The sequence below is a fragment of the Phragmites australis genome, chromosome 17 (genome assembly GCF_958298935.1).
Source record: "Phragmites australis chromosome 17, lpPhrAust1.1, whole genome shotgun sequence".
Lineage (NCBI taxonomy): Eukaryota > Viridiplantae > Streptophyta > Magnoliopsida > Poales > Poaceae > Phragmites > Phragmites australis.
The window spans coordinates 29,150,140-29,170,072 of NC_084937.1; the positions used below are offsets into that span (position 1 = coordinate 29,150,140).

Consider the following 19,933-nt stretch of genomic DNA (forward strand, 5'->3'; position numbering starts at 1 on the left):
ATTTTTCCCACTAATACATAGGAATCTCATAAAACAAGATAGATTAGATCCACTGGTTAAATCAAATCACGTGATCCATCCATCTAATGATCTAAAGCAACATAAATTACAAAGGCCGGTCACATAAAACAAAGCCACGATTGAACTTGGGCCGGGCCGAGCCCACGATTTACCCCCCATCCCATTTTTTTAAGCAACGACGGTCTCCTGTCGTCCCCCCACTCCATCCACTGATTTTCTCCAGATCCCTGCGGCGACGGACAATGGAGGCCGTCCTCCCCGCGTTGCTGCCCTCCCGGAGCGCGGTGGGTCCTCCTTCCGCGAGTGGTGATGCTGCTGCTGCTGCTGCGCGTGGTCTGGATCTCTCACTGTCTACGTGCGCTCTGCACAGGTGGTGGTGCTCCTCGACTACCTGGCCTACCTCGCCGCCGCGGGCGCCATCCTCCCCGGGAAGCTCGTTGCCGGCGCCGTCCTCCCTGACTCCTCCCGCCTCCACTACCGCTGCAACGGTACGCCGATCCCTGGATCCTCGGGGCAGCCAGCTACATTGCACCGTGTTATTCTCCCGCACCCACTTGATGCGTGCGTGCGTGACCCACAGGTTTGCTCTCGCTCTTGCTGCTGCTGGGGCTCTCGGCGTTCGGTGTCTACATGGGGTGGATGTCTCCAACGGTGAGCTCATGCCTGCTTGCTTCTTCAGTCCCCGTACCTTGCGTAGTGAGCATAAATGTAGCTGTTCATTTGCCGTGCTATTTATACTCTCCGGTTCAACAAGGACCGAACGACCATATTGTATTGCTAATGGTTGTTATGCTCATTGTGAATTCACTTAGGTACGAGGAATTGATCAACGTATTATTTGTCAACGCTTGCAGGTTGTAGCTGACAGGGGACTCGAGCTGCTTTCAGCGACCTTCATCTTTAGTGTCCTTGTGGGTGCCACCTCAGACCTTACCATGTCATCTGCACCTGCTTATCAAGATTCTAACTGCTTAATGTGTATTTGGTGGCCTGGATGCTCTCGCTGTACCTTTGTGCAATTTGATTGAGCTGCCAATCCTTTTAATGTCTGACCAAATGACCTGATGTTGAAGTAAGAGTTCGTCTTGTCTCAGTAAGTACGGTGAGAGTTTCTTCTAAGGAGGAGACTCGAGCTTGAAGACGAAGTTTGAGAGGAAAGAGCATCACGAATGTATTGATAGTAAAAATATGGATTGAGTTAGGGGGAATATCACAGGAAGACTTTGTGATTGTGCTCCTTGCTATGTTGAGCGTGTTCCTTGTGACCTCCTCCTCTCCCAGATGACCACGACCCCTTATTTATAGGGTGATACGTAGCTTAATGTACAAGTTATTACGATATAAAAATATTTAGAACCTAGTCAAGTTACTGAGCCTTATCCTGGATAACTACTTTTTACCTACATAGAAGATACATATCTACCGTGGTAACTATTGTGGTGCCTGCTCCCTGAGGGGTGAGCCGGTTGCCTTGCGGTCTGGCGCCACTCTGTCGGGGGTGTCAAGACGACTTGCATCGCGCTGGGTGTCAGGATAAACACCACTTGCACCGGCATTAATCGCCCGTCACCTCGCGTCAGGTCGGCTGCAGGGGGTGTCATTTCTTCCTTGATTTTATCTCCGGAGGCCGGTTGCGTCTTTAGGCTTCGGAAGGCCGCATGGGCACTGGAAGGGTGACCTGAAGGGGTTCGCAGCCTCCGGGGATAAGGCCTCCTGCTGAGTTCAAAGGCCGAAGACTCTGGAGAGACTTGTTGTAGCTTCGAGTCTTCGGAAGGTCACGTACGTGCCGGAGAGGTGGCCCGAAGGGGTTCACAGCCTCCGGGGATAAAGCCTCCTACTGAGTCCGGAGGCCGAAGACTCTTGAGGGATTGGCTGTAGCTTCAAGTCTTCGGAAGACGACGTGCGTGCCGGAGAGGTGGCCCGAGGGGGTCCGGAGATCGAAGGCTCTGGAGGGACAAGACCTGGTCCTGTGGAATTTCAATGTAGCAGTAACCCTCAGTGTCAAGGATTGAGTTAGTTTTTATTCTGGAATGTTACGTCTTAAAATACTACTCTACTTGGCATTTTGGACATGGCATGGTCTCCGATGTGTACCTTTGACCACTATTTTCTATTATAATATATTTATAAAATCTAATAAATTTATGAGATTAGGAAAGTATCTTTCAAGACAAATCTACACATATGATTTACATGTTTTCAAACTAAATATTTTTAAAGTTATTTGATAGTCTAACTTTCAAGAGCTTGACCGGATCTTGTCCAAAATGTCAAGTATTTGTGACTGGACGGAGTATAAGACAAGCAAAATGTCGACGGCCCTAATGCTAATTTTCCCTATTTGACTTTGCTTGGTCAAGGGTATGCCTCGTGTTTGCCCACTTTTAGTCAACCGACTGTCAATATAACTTGGTACAACAGAAAATCTACCAAACGAATAAGCTGCCCTGAATTTGGCTAGAAATTCATAAAAAATGATTTGAGATGACAATCCCGAACGAAATATTTCCATTAGTTTCATCATGTTAAAATGCCAACAAAAAATTGGTTAGCACCATTCATTTTTTTTAGCATGCAGTATTTAGTAGTGTCCAGTCACAATTAAATATTGAAAACTATTTGATTGACTCTCATTTGTCATTCCCTGATTTCAGGTCTCTTTTGCACTCTATTTTGCCGGCTTAAAGTCTCGCCACAAGAGCTCTTCCTTGAAACCACATGTTAGTGGGAGCTTCATACAAGATTGGTACTTCTAGGAAACTCTATTTTGTGTCTCATAAAGAAAAAGAATGACTGGCTTCTTTTTGACACTTAGATTTTTTCTCTAGAAATTCTTGTTGATATTGAAATATCAAGCAGATAAAAATAATCATTTCTCATGTGTTATATCTTTCATTTCAAATATGTAGGGAAATAGTTGATGTATTTGATTTCAGTGATCTTGTAGTGAACACTGACAATTGTTATGTTAATCACTTTGTTCAACAGGTGGCTGGGAGTGCAACTTAATCCTCATTTTATGGGAGTTGACCTCAAGTACGTCAGCAATTTCTTTCTAGTGTTTTTGCTTCGTAAATGTCGTGTTGCTGTATTGAAATTTCGAAATAGGAACAGGGTTCTAGAGAGAGTTTTGTTATTTGTTGTTGGTGTAACTACTACTCATATGATTTACTAATGATCTGTTTGACCCTTTTGACAAATTGATAGCTTCCCATCACCTAATACTGTCCTCAATTAATTTCATACCTGTAGTCTATGGAGAATACCTAGTTGACTTGAATGGAGTGCTCAGTGATTGTTTATTGTGCTACTGATTGCTGGAAATGAGCTAGAGCTGACATTCTGCGAATCTCCAACATTGTAGAGGGTCTGGTGAAAGTCAAGCTTAACTTCACACTGCCATAGCTATTTGATTTGATGTAGTTAACTTAAGATATAGAGTCACAAAAACTTGCCATTCTTTAGATTTTCTACCATTAGAAATGACATGTTGGCCTAGCATTTTGAGGTTATATATGCTGATTAAAAATGCCATTGAGGTTAGACATGCGGTATGATTGCTCTCTTTATTGTCTCCTCAGGTGACTTCATTGCTAATGTGCAGTGACAGTTACCGTGAATGCAAGTTAGTATTGTCTGTAAACTATTCATCCAGCTCCAAGCACTGTTCCCTTCCTGGTGATGTGTATTGTATTATTTATCACTCACACTACAAATAACTGGAGGTGAATGAAATGTTCATAATAATTATGTTCTCAATCATTGCAGATTCTTCTTCGTGAGGGCTGGGATGATGGCATGGTTATTTATCAACCTCTCTCTGTTTGCAAAGAGCTATCTAGCTGGTTCAGTCAACCTTTCGGTCATTCTCTACCAATTCTTTTGTGCGGTATTGGACTGGACCATCTTCATATTTGATCATCTTCTAACCCATTATTTGTGAAATTAATTATGTTTGTTCATGCAGTGGTATATTATAGATTACTTCGTCCATGAAGAATTCATGACCTCAACGTAAGTATGACATGCTGTCAGTGGTAAATAGATTAAAGATGATCTAAATAGTATCCCTGAATAAAATATGTTGAGATCTTTTGCGGGAGAATAAAGCTTAATACTTTATCATCTTTCCCTTCCTCTGATTTTCCTCATTGCTATTTCCAGGTGGGACATTATTGCTGAAAGGCTGGGTTTCATGCTGGTGTTTGGTGATCTAGTTTTCATTCCTTTCACCTTCACTATTCAGGTATATTTATTTTCTTTATATTTCACTATTGCAAATGTTGACCCATGGTGCTATTGAATACCTAGGCACAGTATATTTTCCTAGCATCAATTTGATTTATGTATATCTCAATTGTCAGATTTATAGGATGTAAAATCGTTGCTGTCTCTTACATTAAATCAGGAGGTTGACATTTAAAATATTCAGCAAATTTTATGACTTATTGACCAGGGCTGGTGGCTTTTCAGAAACAAAGTGGAGCTGCCCCTACTGGCTGCCGTACCTAACTGCTTCATCTTCCTTATTGGGTAATCTTGCTGTTTCTCCAGAACTTGTTATTGCATTATACCTGTTTCCTGCATTCTGATCTCGTCACCACGCTTTATATCATGTGGCACACAGCTATCTGGTGTTCAGAGGAGCTAACAAACAAAAGCATGTGTTCAAGAAGGACCCTAAAGCTCTTATATGGGGTAAACCTCCCAAAGTTGTTGGGGGAAAGCTACTTGCATCCGGCTACTGGTAAGGGCGCATGCATCTTGTGCAACTCGTGCATGTTAATGTCCCCTTTGTTAATCACATAATCTTTAGATATTGTCTTCCTTGCTTGCTATTGACTATTTTAACACCGTATGCCCAAAGGTTTAGTTGATCCCCATGAGTTTTAAAAAAAAGGAAAACGAGAGAAGCAAATGTGGGACAGCAGACAATATAATTGTTATGGATTTTTTTTCTCGACTTAGAAACATAGTGGCACCTAAAGATGTTTATGGCAAGTGTAGCAAGCCCTGTGTGTGGTGCACGTGTATCTATATAATTTTTTCCATCATTGAACACTCTTCTAGAAATGTTCAATTGTTCAGACTTTGGATGTTCCCTTCTCTATTGATCTGAGAGTGACCAAGGTGATGTTTTGAGTCTAAAATAACAAAGCTCCTGTTCCTCTCCAACACAGGGGCATCGCTAGGCACTGTAATTACCTTGGAGATCTGCTGCTAGCACTTTCATTCAGCTTGCCCTGTGGAGCCAGGTGACTGATCATCTGCTGACATAATTCCATTTAGCAAATGAGGTACTTGTATGAATAACCTTTAATCCGTTGTTGCAGTTCTGTGATCCCATACTTCTACCCCACCTACCTGCTCATTCTACTCATCTGGAGGGAAAGACGCGATGAAGCAAGGTGCTCGAAGAAGTACAAGGAAATCTGGGTGGAATACTGCAAGCTTGTGCCTTGGAGGATCCTACCTTATGTGTACTAATTAGGAGGCATCACAGTAGAGCCTGAAGCAGTGGATCTTACGCTACTCAATCTTATGTACTGGTCTCGGGTGATCTCTTGGCGAGTCTTCATTTTTTTTCCCGATAATGGAGGTTTTATAACTCTTATCATCACGTAGCAGCACTGTAGTACTAGATAGAGGATCTGCTGTAGATGAATTTTCAGTGCTACAGTAGACCGCAAAATACTGTAGCACTGGAAAAGGGAGATTTGAGGACTCTCTTGGAGATGGCCTTAGGGAGCGACGGATCCAGAATAAAAATGATCAGATTTGAATGTCACACTTATAGGTTATAAGCTGTTTTATAGATCTGGTATATATGATAAAATTAGTGAAAAACTAAAAAATATCTAGTATCATATACACCCCTACTTTTAACGTGAGTCCGCCCTTGCTTCTAGTTGGTATCCGTTGACTGTTACGATCTCTAGATGAAAAGTTAGGCCTGTCGTTGGTCTCGTCGTTTGCTCCTGCCTGTTTAATCAAAGAGACAAGGAAATTTTGTGGATAAATGGAAAGTGTTAGGTGACCAACAACAACCTCGTGGACATTTGCAATGCACGCGAATCAGCAGCGCTCCATCGGTTTCCATTTTGCAGTGTTCCATTTTCCACACTGTAAAAAAGAAAGAAAATACATTGCAACCAAGGATGCATCCTCACTCGCCGTCCAGTTCTATACTTGTGTCGTCAGTCGTGTTCTGTGTTTCGTCATCATCTTTGGGGCTCTGGATAAACGGAAGCAGGTTATCACGCGTCCTTCGTCTTCACGTGTAGCGAGTTGTACTGAATATTTCACAAATTTGTACGGAGAACTCTCTAGTGTTGGTTTCTTATACATCTATTAGGTGTTAAGGTAAACAAAAATCGGATGAGGCAAGGAGTTTAACGAGGAGAGAGAAATAGCTTATCTTATATAAGAAGAAACTAGCTCTTTGAGCTATCTTAGAGGAAAGATATCATCATGTGAGATAATTAATTATATTAGGAGACTTTAATAAACTAGCAGCACGCGTGCATACATTAGAAATTTATTTCTTAGTAGTAATTTTATACTTTCTTTCTCTCCTATTATACATTACTCTCTCAGTTTAAAAATAGTAGCCGTGTTTTTTTAGCTTGATCTTTAAAGTTAGATTTTAAATAAGATTCTCACAAAATATATCATTTATAGCTATAATTTTATATAATATAAAATCATTTTAAATTGTGAATCTAGTTCTATATTTTTTATACATGGCACATTTTTATAATTTAATTAAATATTAGTTAAAATACATAAAAGTTGATTTTTTCAAAATAAAATACACCTACCTTTTTAAACAGATGAAGTATTATATTACCCAAGGCAAAACGTGGCTTTACACCTTTGCGAATGCCCGGGACACGACACCGTTACTTTTGGTTCTGCCATCACCACACTCCGTTCCGGCTGTCGGCTTGAGGTTTCCACAGCGGCAGCCGCTTCACCAACCACCCGCCCGATTCCGCCGACGGTCCCCCACTTCCTCCCGCGTCCCTACCCATCCATCTATCCATCGCCTCGTCGTCATCGCCGCCAACGCAAAAGGCCAAAGACAAGGCAAGCACGGGAGTTTTTTTTAAATAATATTATTTTTACTAAAAATTACATAAATAATATTATATTTGTAAAATTGTAAGAATAAGATATATGTCGGTACGTGAAGTGTCAACTAAAGACTTATCGGCACTCTATGTACAAACATCCTACGTGGAAGTAGATCCGTAGGTCTGTCGCCCCTCTGCGTGCCAATAGATCCGCAAACGATATTTAAAGTAAAATTCATAATTTTTTATATAATTTTAGGTAGAGATGGTATTTATATAAAAATTATATCTATCGAAAAAATCTATAATTTTTTAGTCGAACATTTTTCAATTTGAATCAAATGCATAAAAGGCGGCTAGTAGTTTTAGATATAATTTTTCAGATCTAAAATTTATAACAAATTTTAGCATATAAATAGATTCAAATGAAAAAAAAATTCAACTATAAAATTATAGATCTCATTGAAGAGAAGAATTTTCATATAAAAATTATTGCCATGTGAGATTAAATAAAAAATTTAAATATCATCTACGACACGTAGAACATGTGCCACACTAACTATTCTTACAGTTTTTTAATTTAACTAATATTTTTAATTTAACTAATATTTTTACAGTTTCCCAAGAAAATAGTATTATTTAAAAAAATCGCAGCCACGGCCACAGACGACACGGTTGGAAGAAGAAGACGACAGGCTCGCTCTTCACCTCAGCTGCCACCAAACCCAACGAAACGCCCCCAAAACACGGGCAAATCCGCCAGCCAGCCAGGCCGCCCACCTTGATGGACGCCGCCGTGCTGGACGCCTTCTTCGCCGCGCCGCGCCACCAGCTGATCCGCCCCGCCGCCGCCGGATGCAGCAGATCCGCGCGCCTGCTGGCGTGCCGGCCGTGCGCGACCCCGTTCGGCCGCGCCGACTGGCAGACTACCCGCGCCATCCTCGCCAGCAACACCAGCGGCGACTCTGATGCCACCAGAGGCCGGCAGCAGAAACAGCCGGCGCCACGGGTGAATGGGCAGAAGCCGCCGCCTTTGCCGCCCTTGGAGACGGAGAAGTCGCCGGCGCCGGCGGAGCTGGATCTGGATCTGGTGCCCCTGTCGAACCTTCCGCGTCCGCTGAGCATCAGCGATCTCTCCCCTGCGCCGATGCACGGGAGCCAGCTGCGGGTCGCGTACCAGGGGGTCCCGGGGGCCTACAGCGAGGCGGCCGCCGCCAAGGCCTACCCGGGTTGCGACGCCATCCCCTGCGACCAGTTCGAGGTCGCCTTCCAGGCCGTCGAGCTCTGGATCGCCGACCGCGCCGTGCTTCCCGTCGAGAACTCGCTCGGCGGCAGCATCCACCGCAACTACGACCTCCTCCTCCGCCACCGCCTCCACATCGTCGGCGAGGTGCAGCTCCCCGTTCACCACTGCCTCCTCGCGCTCCCGGGGGTGCGCAAGGAGCTGCTCACCCGCGTCATCTCCCACCCGCAGGCGCTGGCCCAGTGCGAGCTCACTCTCAACGCCATGGGCCTCAACGTGGCGCGCGAGGCATTCGACGACACCGCCGGCGCCGCCGAGCACGTCGCCGCGGGCGCGCTCCGCGACACCGCCGCCATCGCCTCCGCACGCGCCGCCGAGCTCTACGGCCTGCAGATCCTCGCCGACGGCATCCAGGACGACGCTGGCAACGTTACCCGCTTCGTCATGCTCGCCCGGGAGCCCATCATCCCGCGCACCGACCGACCCTTCAAGACCAGCATCGTGTTCGCGCACGACAGGGATGGCACCTCCATGCTCTTCAAGGTGCTCTCCGCCTTCGCGTTCAGGGACATCAGCCTCACCAAGATCGAGAGCCGGCCGCACCGCCACCGCCCCATCCGGCTCGTGGACGACGCCAACGTCGGCACGGCCAAGCACTTCGAGTACATGTTCTACATCGACTTCCAGGCGTCCATGGCCGACGTCCGCGCGCAGAACGCGCTCGCCGAGATCCAGGAGTTCACCTCCTTCCTCAGGGTGCTCGGCAGCTACCCCATGGACATGACGCCGTGGGATGCTGCACCATCATCGTCTAGCATCGCCAATGGCATCGACAATCGGTAACCCAGCAATGGTGAGGAGCTGATGAGCTAAGCTAGTCGTCAGGTCATGTCAAGATCACCACACTTCACTTTTAATTAAATTAGAAGAACCCAATGTTGTTTGGTTCTTTCCTTTTCCTTTCCTTTGGAGAAGAACCCAATGTCTTCTCCTGCATGATGCTAGCTTTTTCTTTCTTTTCTTGATTAAATTCGGGAAAGGGTTGGAGGGAGAAGGGAAATTGTTCTTGTTTGCTTCTCCTTTGTTACAGGAGATGTGTACGCTGGCTGCGGATGTATGTATATTCTTTCTTCTTTAAACCTTGGAACAGATCGAATCAAACCATCAAAAATCAATTTCTTTTTCTAGAACAATAAACATGTTTGGGTGATCAAAATTGCATCTTGTTTCTTCTCTCCCTCGTCAGCAGAAGAAACATGGCGATCTTGGCTGACTGCCCTGCGCGTTGTTTACTGTTTGGTGATCTTGGCCGTAGTGTTGTCGGGATTGGCCATTTAGCATTTGGGAGGATGCGTGACGATTCGAGGATGGAGACGAGCATGCCGCATCCGTGTTGCTTGTTTCTACTTTCTTCTTCTCCGTTTTGGTAGTTGGCGTCCTTGTTATTCATCTGATCCAAAAGGATACTAACTTTGATCCAAAAGGATAATTTGCGGGTCTTTCTTCCATGAGTTGTTGGCGCCATAACCTTTGCGGTTGCGGCTAACATCTAAAAGAGGAAAAACGAAAGGAAAGAAAAGAAAAAAAGGTGGTGCCTTTGTGACTAGCACGTCCATTCATCACCAGAGTAGATGAGTGTTCTTTCTTTGCAGCAAACTGTCACGTTAGCATTCTACAGATATCCTTGCTACTCGATGTGTGACAAATCAAAACTGAAGAGAGGCATTTTCTAGTAAGATTGCTTTCGCCTGATGTATTGATCAAGGCGCAATGGGGAAACTGAGCACTCGGTACTTATGCCATCTGCTAGTATATATTAGCAAAGACAACTGAAATAATAGTTTTGCGAGTAAAGGGATCCACCGTCCACCGTCCCAAAAACGCGTCGCCATAACCAAATGAAACTGATAAAAATACGGCAGGTCGACGGCAAACCAATCATAACGAACTTGTTTAGTCTTGCCTCTATCATGTTCTATTACTATCAGTTTCTTAAGTACAAAAATCTCTACTTCTCCGAACAAGAGATAGACGAGAGCAAGTTTGTCGAGAACAACAGCAACTTACATGCGGGGCATCCCCTTTTCCCTCGTAAACAAACCATACATTCCTTTGACAGTGCTTTCTATCAACAGAAAGATCCTCCTCCATCCATGGAACCAAAGAAAAAACAGACCCCCCGAGATTTTATTTCTTCAGGACTTACTGATTCACATGGCCAAGGTGCTCTGGGGCTTTATTCTTTGTGTAAGCATGTTTCTACATGGCAAATGGTGAGAATTTGCTTTGACCAAAAATTTGTTACACTGCCTGTCACCTTCACACTAATCCAGCTGCATGTCATCAGCCCCATTGCAACAGACGAGCTGCTGCTGCGCATCACCCTCATGCAAACCCACCTCCATGCCACCATTTAAGCTTCTGCTGTGCACCAGCTTCAGGCTCATCCGCCTCGATGTCACCAGTCAAGCTGTTGCTTCTGCCTCAGCTCATGTCTAATCCACCTCCATGCCATCATTTGAGTTTCTCGGCATACATCTTGCATGTACAATGGGTACATGCTCTATTTTACCCTCAACATTGTCTCCATGGCTGCTTTCTCCCTTCGGGTAATCCAAAAAGACTGCATCCTTGTACATCCAGTCGCCCCTCTCAATGGAATAAACGTCATCAAATGGCTCCCCACACAGTGCACAGATAATTTGGCTCTCATCTGCAGGGACCATAAACTCACACAATACTTCCTCTGCAGAACCTAAATCTGCATCAGAAGCAGCAGAAACCTCCGTGCTGTTCTCCATTTCATGTGATCCATCAATGTAGGTATTCTTGCTAGGGTACCATCTTTTAGGTGCAATACCAGCATAGATGGTCTCATACTCCCTCGATCTACAGCACGTCATGTGCAAGCTGAGTTCCTCTTCAAGCCTGAACCTTTGGCCGCATGATTTACACTGATGACTTCGGTCATGGAAGAGGCTGCTAATCACATGCTCATGGTGTTTGCGAAGTTTCTCTGGCTTGAACTCAAGACCAATAAGGTCTCCCGTCTTGATTTCCACAGTTTTGGTGAACAAAGTTTTTGTTGGAACAGATGAATCAGGAGTAGATGTCTCCTTGCCAACTGAAGGCTTGACAGTTGGCAAAGGCATAGCTGAAGCAGTGCCATCTGTGGAGTTAGAACTTGATGGCTTATTTGGCTGTGATGGAACCACAACAGATGGATCAGTGGCTGGAGAAGAGATTAATCCCTTTGCAACCAGGGAACTGAGAAGACTTGAGAGCGGTGCAGCTTTCTCCGCGATCTGTGTTGACAGGCAAACAACAGATGGAGGGGGTGGCAGACCTGGTGGCAAAGGTGGGCGAGCAGTGTTTGGTGTCTGGGTTTGCAAAGTGGCATTTTCACGAGCTGCACTTTGCGGCGATGAAGAAGCAGCTGAAGGAGATGTCAAAGAATGTGTAGGTGGCCCACTTGGAACAAGAGGTTGTGACCTCAAGCTTGCAAGATTACTGGGGTTATTTGGTTTGAACCCACTCTTTATGAGGCCAGCCAACAAATTACTAGCGCTTGTCAGATCTGAGCTTATAGGGGCGGAATCACTGGGCAAGGAGACTTCTCCAAGCTGGATAGAAGGTCTGAACAGCAATGAAGAATTTTCATGTGAGAAGCTTGCCTGCACTTGATCAGTTGGCTTGAGATGTGGCTTTGACTGTAAGGTAGAGTGCCTTTGCGTCTGCTGGGAACCCAGTGACAAGGTTGCCTGTAGACTAGGTTGGCCCTGAGTAAGTCCAGTATTTTGAGCTAAGACGTGAGAATCTTTAGCAAGTACTGGTAATGCTCTTTGGCCATATTCTTCTTGAGGATTTTGACCCAATTGAGAAAATGATCTGGAGGGATAAAAATCAGGCTCGGTTGGACTTGGGGAACTCTGACCTGCAAAGGGTGCAGGAGATGAAGGTGAGTGAGCAGGTGGAGGGGAAGATGACCAATATCTATGAGTTGATCTTGTTGGCACACTAGTTGCACTATCTAGGCTTGATCTTCCAGCATAGGATCCTGATAATCCAACAGGAACAGATGACGTGATACTTGATGACATGGTGCCCACATAAATGTTGGGCCTATCTGCTGGCTGATTGGGAAATTGTGATACCCTAGGATCCAGCCCAATATCTGGGAGTGTTTTTTCCTGTGACACCCACAGAGAGGAACCTCGAGGTGCTGGGAACTGCTGTCCATCAGGTCTCATTTCCCTATCAATTCTTGCTTCCACCTCACGCTTACCATGAAGGTATTCTTCCTGATCCTGAACAATTAAAAAGACATCAATATTACAATCTTCTCCAACCAGAGCGAAGAGGTGGAATATATATGAAAGAAATTATGAATAGCTAATTTTAGGCTTAAAAAATATTATAGATTACAAAATAGACAGCATGTTCCACAGATTAAAACATTTCATGATTACTGGTACGAAATATTGGTAAGAAATGTTCCACAAATCTTGGTAAGAAATATTATGTACCAGTAATTAGCTTCTCATGATTACTGGACACTGAAAATATTTTTCCAATAATTTTAGTTCACATACCATGTATGTTGCAATTCTTCTATCTTGACCTGTTGCCTGTCCAAATCTTGGTAAGTTATCTAGTTTATTTGAGTTGGGGTCTAGATGTTCAACAGCTCCCACCTCTGCCCATTTAGCCCTTTGGAAGCTTGCAAACTTAGCATTGCCATCATCAGCCATCCATTCTCCTTTTCTTACAGTATTGGTACCACCATAATCTGCTGCTTGAGAATGTACATCATCCCACACATACTCTTCTTCCTCAGAGTGCTTCCAGCTTTTGTTTGATGAAGGCCTACCGATTCTATTGGAATTACTTGGAGTTGGGAGAAGTGCACTATCCAAACGTACAGATCCTGATGGCCGAACATCCTTGTTTGCATAAAAGTTGCTGCGCCTGCCAAATTGTTCTTCAGAAGAGCCAACACTAGCAGTATAATATGGCCCCCCGATTCCATCTTGGCCTTTGGATTTTGAACGAACTTGACCAGCTCCCACAACAGGCTGCTGTGAAATGTTGGAGAATCCAAGGCTCCTCACATCTCTACCTGCCTGTTTTTCATGAATAGGATTGCTAAAAGGGTCCCTCTGAGTGCGCTGTATGTTCTGCATGTCTTAGTCAAAATATATTAGACAAAAATGTGAATGAAACAAGGAGCCTAAGAACTTTTCCGGAATTTTACATGTAGAGATATTGAAGAGCCAAAGTGATAGCAGAGAACTTACAGGCCTAGCGTTCGGAGCATCTAAGTGTCGCCCTGCACTTCTATCAGTACCCATCCTGTTAGCCCTCTCAATATCACTGCCGGCATCAGCAATTCCAGCTGTCTTGACACCACTTCCCAGTATCCCCTGTTCAAAGTAATGAAAAACAGCATCAGAAATAAGATCACATGAGGTGAAACGGAATAAAGTGGCAGCTACAATGATACATTTTGATTATCTGTCAGAGGTCAAACCGTCAAAGCAGTGAATAGGTATATCTAGAAGACTTAAGAAAGAATATACGGCTTGCCTTAGTTGGTTGATTGAGCTGCTGTCTCGCTTCCAAATATTTTGGATTTACATGAATGCTATTGGATGGGCGCTGGGATTGAGAATCAGGCCTCAATGGTGCAGCACCTGATGATCCATTGGCAGATGACTGAAAACCAAGTTCCTTCTCAATCATTTGGAGTGAAGCTGGAGGAAACACCCCTTTCCAAGTTCCAAAAAGGTGCCTCATGCTATGATGTATAGAAGGATCAACTTGTTTATACACCTTGCAGAACACCTAGCAACAACAAACAACCAAAGAAAACAAAGGTTCATTGGCATGTCCAAGTCACACTCCATCTAAAAACAAAGAAAATATTGTTTAATAGGTTGGAATTATCTCAATTCTCAAGTCAAGATTATAAAGGATGGGATACTAACCTCAGGTAATCTTGCAGAAAAATGTTTAACATAATCTTTTCCAATATTCTTGACGATACTGTCAAGTAGATATAGAGATGGTAGCTTCTGTTCACTTGGAACCTACAGGCACAGGCAACCATCAAATGCATAGACATACCCCCTACATCCATAGTGGATAACAATTACATAACATTACAGAATTAGCCAAAAACAAATAGAAGCAAGGTAATGGTAATACAAGGCAACAGGAAAAACCATATGAAGCTGATAGCTTCAACAAATGTGGACTTAAGACTAGAACACTCGCAAATATGATTTCATAACAGAACATATTAAAAATCGACCGCAGGGAGAAGACATCCCCCTAGCTTCATCTTAAAGGAAGGGAGTACCGAACCCTGGCTGGTCAGGAAACTTGTTGAAACCAGTTCTCAAGCAGGTACCCACTTTTTATGAACACCCAGGTTTAAGCCCAATGGTTTACACGACTACCTACTAGGGAAGGGCCAATGTTTTTCCCCTTTTCTTTGGTGACTTCCCAACAATCCAGCAAGTTTTCCTTTTAGCTTACAACAGGGGGGGGGGGGGGGGAGCAGGGACAAAAGGAGCTTAGCTAACATGCTACCTCTTGCAGTAGCCTCTGCCTCCTCGACCTGAGGAGAGCAGCAAGGTTACAGAAAGAAAAGAGTATGCAAACCAAGACATCAAATGCTCAGCAGGTATCCAGAAATGTAAGGAGAAGCCCGGTGCAAGTCACACTGATCGCATAGGTTAATGCTTCATAATTTCCTGTCCTTGCATCAATCTCTTTATATATTTTCACCTTTACATGACAATATATCATAAACTTCAGTTTGGAGGAAGGCTTTAAGAAACTGAAACCCTTTGCGATGCAACTGATTAAGCAGTTAGGGTACACAGTTTGAGAACGTAGTCGGCATGAGAACAGCATAAAATGTAATGCAGTGTAATGCTGTAATCTGTACACAAGTTAATGGGGGAGTGCGAATGAAACCATTCCGAAGCCTGGTTCAATGTTCAACCATAAGCCGATAACTTTTGATGTTTTGGTACCACTGACAATTGCTGTAGCCCTCTTATTACCAGAGGGTGGTTCAAACCATTATGCTCATATTTCTTTTGCCATGTCACAGGAGTCTGAAATTTATATACCGAATAAACAATTCGGAAATGGAGTCCAACAAGGAACTTTGCAACGGTAAACATATAAACCATGTACATTATTAGCAGCACAAATGAGTGATACACGCACGAGAGAGAGGGAGAGAAGAAATTGGGGAGAGAAATATCCACAAAGATTTAATCCACTACCGTGCTGCTTACAAGCTATATGCACTTCGTTAGTCACATCAACAGAAACAAACTGAAGTAACTTGGTAAGTGGTTTGCCTCAGCGAAGATAGGTCAATCAGCAAATCTTTTTGCAGCTATTTTTACACACAACGAATCACATGGCAACATCAAAACAAATCGATCTTGATAGCTACCAGGAACACTAGTACAATACAGAGGCCTGCTGATAACAGAACACCCAGCACAAGATACACACGGTGCTACTACTTGACGGCGCCTTAGCATTACTTTTACATGGTGAGGTGAGGGAGAGGGGGATAGAGGCAGGGTGGCAGTTTCATCAGCGTAAGAGGAGTCAAAGGCAAAGGTCACCTCGAGGATGTTGGCGCAGATGAGGGCGGCAATGGGCTTGGCGGCCTGGAGGTTCTCGCCGGCGATGATGGTGAGGTTGGTGATGATGGGCTTGGAGTTGAAGGTGAGCTCCCCGAGCGCCGTCCGGTACTGCGCGAGCAGCTCGTCGACCTGCGCCTGGTCGGAGGCTGAGCTGCCATTGGAGCCGGCGGTATAAGATCTGGGGTCCCGCGGCGGCGCTTGCGCGAGGCGCGGCTTCTTGGCGCCAGGATCGGGGGCGGCGGATCTGCGGGCGGACGCGGGGGTCTCCATGGGGGCGGAGGCGCGCATGGCGGGTGGGCAGCTAGGGTTTGGGGCGCATGGGGAAGCGGAGCGGAGCTAGGGTTTGCGAGGCGGGTGGGGTTGGGTGGCCGCGGCTGGGGTTTGGGGAAGGGATTGGGGGCAGAGGGCAAGTGAGGAGGCAGAGGCAGAGGCAGAGGTGGCTGGCTCTGGCTCTGGCTCTGGCTCTGGCTGGGACAGTGGATGGATGCAGCAGGTTTCCGCGAGGAGGAAGACGACTGCCTGCCTGCCGTTTCGTTTTATCACTTAGCCCCCTTTCTAATATGGAATTTCTTCGCCTCATCTGCTTCTTATCTGATACTATTATCACAAGGATGAGAAAAAACAAAACAATAATAGACGTCCGGGTAGGGATGAAAACGGTACCAAGATCTAAAAAGGAATCACTTTGGCTTTCATATTTTCTCTAAGTGAGTAATAATAATATCGGAAACAAAAACGACATCTATAATATAAGAAAACTAAAACTAATATTGTCGGGACAAAAACATCACGATATCGATCGAGAATCGATAATACAAATCCGAAAGCATCGAACCTGGGCACTAGCTCTGACTTATGATACCTTATTTCTGCACTATTAAAAAGAATGTTCATCAAGCAATTCAAACATAACTTCTTCTGTTGCATCTTGTGAGTGATTCTAGGATTTCAACTTCAACCTACCACAGGTGACTGGACGAATAGACAACAAGAGGATGGACTGAAAGGCTAGGAGCCTAGAAGGTGTGTTGCCTATTGGGCCGTGGGCCGTGCCTGAGTTGAGATGGGAAAAAAACGAGAATTCCGACATTAATTTTCGATCAAAAATGAAAGAACTCGAAAACGATCGCATAAGACCTAAATCATTTCCGCTAACTTTTAAGTAGTTTTCTCGTTTCCATTTTATTTTTTGTATATTATGTTTGGCTGCTACAATCGAAAAAGTTCGAAAATAATCTCCAAAATATTGAGAATTATCGTTTTTAGTTGCATCCCTATATCTGGAGAATTGTTGCTCCAATTCCAATATGTATGTATGTTTATTACACAACGTAAGCTTAGCTAGCACAATTTCTTATGTATGTCCATATGTTTGGGCCTTATGATAAAATGTCGAGGTTTAGAGAAAATGTCGGATACATAAAATTAGCCATGATGTCGAAAGATGCAATGAAACTGGAAAATTTCTTGTAACTAGCAATCACTTATGTATTAAATACTCGTTGATTCAATAATATTATGAATGTGGCAAAAATATTTGCAAAATAATAATAATAATAATAATAATAATTTAAAAATAAAAAACTGACGATGCATCCCTAAAGCTTCTCAACTTAAGATAGTAAAAACATATTCATCTTTATACAGGGAAAGAAGAGGACGCAAAAAAGAAATGAAGCTAACCTCAAACACTTAGCATGGCGAAGCATACTTAGAGTTGGATGCAACTATACAAGGTATGAGAGGTGATTGGTGTTACCTAGGGTAGGGAATCAAGGATTTGATTACATTCCGTAATTAGTGGGATCTAAGAATGAATTTAAGATGTGTGATTAAGACTCATACACGATAGATATCAAAAGTTCACTGTCACACCCATGTTCCCTAGAGAGAAAAAAAAATCTTAAGAACTTATCTCTCTCCCATTCCTGTGATCTGACACCGCTCTCTGCTTTTATGTTGCGTTGCCCCGCCAGTCCCGTCGTCGTGTGTCATAGCCATCCTAGCACCCCGCACCGCCGTCATGCCTATGTCATCGCCACCTATAAAATGAACAGTACCCTCTTCTTCCGCCTCCCTTCACAGCACCACCTCTCTCACACACCTCCACCCGAGTAAAACACCACTGCCACCACCACACCAAAGCCTACCACCGGTGAGCTCCACCACCCTTCTCATCTTCCTCTCTTCCCCAAAACGAGAAGCCTCAAAATCCTCAAATCTAGCCCTATATCTTAGCCTCCTCATGAGCCGCCTCCATCATGGTGTAGATCTGGCCATTCTCGTTCCATTTTGCCAATCACCAGAGCTTCTCCCGCCCTGATTCTTCGCCGGCCCTCGCCCTCGCCAGCCAGATCCGCCCCCGCTCGGGCTGGATCCAACCATCACCGCCCTACCCTGTTGCTCGTCGGAGCCGGCTAGCGCTCTCCGTCGCTGGTGCATTGCCGTCCGCCACCCCCATCACCTCTCTCCCTCCGCCTCTCCCTCTCGCTCTCTCTGCTCGATCCGTCCGAGCTGGTCGCCTCTCGCTCTCCATTATTCTCTCTCCCCCTCGCTGACAGGTGGGCCCGCCCTTTAGCCCCGAGCTGAGCCATGGAATATTATAAGAATATTATTTTCCCTTTTCTGATTTTTTTCTCCCAACAAAACTTTTAAAGCCTGTTTATCCTTCGTCCTAACTCCGTTTTTGACGATTTTTCCACCGATATTCATCTAAATTCGAGGTCTACCCAATCATGTAAATTTCATAATTTTTGTGATTTAATTAATTTTTAATATAATCATTCGATTGATTACTTGTATGTGTGCTTTGGTCATTTATTGCGTTTGTTAGAGGAAGACGCGTTCGAGAAAGACACAGAGGATCCAGAGTTTGACGAAGGAACGGACGAGGACTTCAACGAAGGTAAGTCATACACCGTTGATCCTATGTTTTCAAACACAACCCATAGAGCCATTGTTTCAAATTACAGGGATATGCATGCTTAAGTTAATAACTGTGATTTTAAAAATATATGCTAATATAGTTATGACCTAGCTTGTTTATGATATGCCTTGATATTGTCACTTTTATTTCGTTGAAACCCTAGAAGGTCCTCAACATTAACTATAATGATTGTTTTGATAAAAGCTTGTTTACTGGTATGCTTAGGATTGATTTGCTCAAATGAAAGAATCGGGATAATTACACATATTAATCATACCTTTTCAAAAAAGTATAAAGTGTTGTGCGCTTGGTGTGTGTAAGATGTGTTTATAGAAACTCTAGTGCGTTTTTGATGAGGATGAGTAAGGTACCCTATAGAGGTAGGAATTACCTTAAAATAAGATTCGTCTTTGTGGTGTTCTTGCTGGGAGACACTTGTTTCGGTCGTATAAGCATCGGTTCACTGTAACATCCTACCTAGTATTCAATCGTATAACCATATGATCTGAATGGGCAGGACTTGATCTAATCCCTTCAACTTAGTTCGATACCCACTCGGAGGTTGGTAGTGGCAATGAGGACCAGGAGAAGACTTGGACAGTGCAAAACTTAAGGTCCAGCTGGTGATGTTGTTAAGGCTATGTCAGAGCCTTGGGATTGTTAAGTGGTACTTCCTGTGAATATTCTAAGGCCCCTGGTATCTTAGTGTCCCGTGAGTGAATATTGTGGCTATGTTGTAAGAACGTTGTGTCTCGTTACGATAGTTCCACCAGTTGCTAAGGTTAGAGTCTGTGCATATTTTGTGGGTTAAATGTACAACCTCTGTAGAGTGCCAAACCTATCCGGATAGCCGTGTCCTCGATCATGTACATGCTATGATTCGGTCGTAATGATTAGTTTCCTGGTGTGAGTACCTTCTTGGCATTTGAGTGGGCAGTGTGCTCGTATTTTCAAAAAATATTGGCTATGTGCCTGGAGTATCCCAGACTAT

At 44.3% G+C, this 19,933-nt stretch overlaps 3 protein-coding genes across 3 annotated transcripts; 2 read left to right on the forward strand and 1 right to left on the reverse strand.

Moving 5' to 3' along the window:
* Positions 1-200: 200 nt before the first annotated feature.
* LOC133897600 (delta(14)-sterol reductase-like) lies at positions 201-5,641 on the forward strand. The gene is made up of 13 exons (XM_062338387.1): positions 201-305; positions 392-509; positions 602-672; positions 876-932; positions 2,676-2,767; positions 3,010-3,057; positions 3,790-3,910; positions 3,989-4,035; positions 4,186-4,267; positions 4,478-4,554; positions 4,649-4,768; positions 5,202-5,276; positions 5,355-5,641. Exons 1-13 carry the CDS (start codon positions 264-266, stop codon positions 5,506-5,508), a joined length of 1,104 nt encoding a protein of 367 aa, XP_062194371.1. The 5' UTR covers positions 201-263; the 3' UTR covers positions 5,509-5,641.
* A 2,116-nt stretch (positions 5,642-7,757) lies between these two features.
* Positions 7,758-9,537, forward strand: LOC133897621 (arogenate dehydratase/prephenate dehydratase 6, chloroplastic-like). The gene has a single exon (XM_062338414.1). The coding sequence runs from the start codon at positions 7,882-7,884 to the stop codon at positions 9,181-9,183; it is 1,302 nt and encodes a 433-aa protein (XP_062194398.1). The 5' UTR covers positions 7,758-7,881; the 3' UTR covers positions 9,184-9,537.
* A 744-nt stretch (positions 9,538-10,281) lies between these two features.
* On the reverse strand, positions 10,282-16,573 carry LOC133897619 (uncharacterized). The gene is made up of 6 exons (XM_062338411.1): positions 15,996-16,573; positions 14,328-14,429; positions 13,927-14,184; positions 13,638-13,763; positions 12,933-13,517; positions 10,282-12,647 (listed from the first exon to the last, which is right to left on the reverse strand). Exons 1-6 carry the CDS (start codon positions 16,302-16,304, stop codon positions 10,836-10,838), a joined length of 3,192 nt encoding a protein of 1,063 aa, XP_062194395.1. The 5' UTR covers positions 16,305-16,573; the 3' UTR covers positions 10,282-10,835.
* Between the last annotated feature and the right edge of the window lie 3,360 nt (positions 16,574-19,933).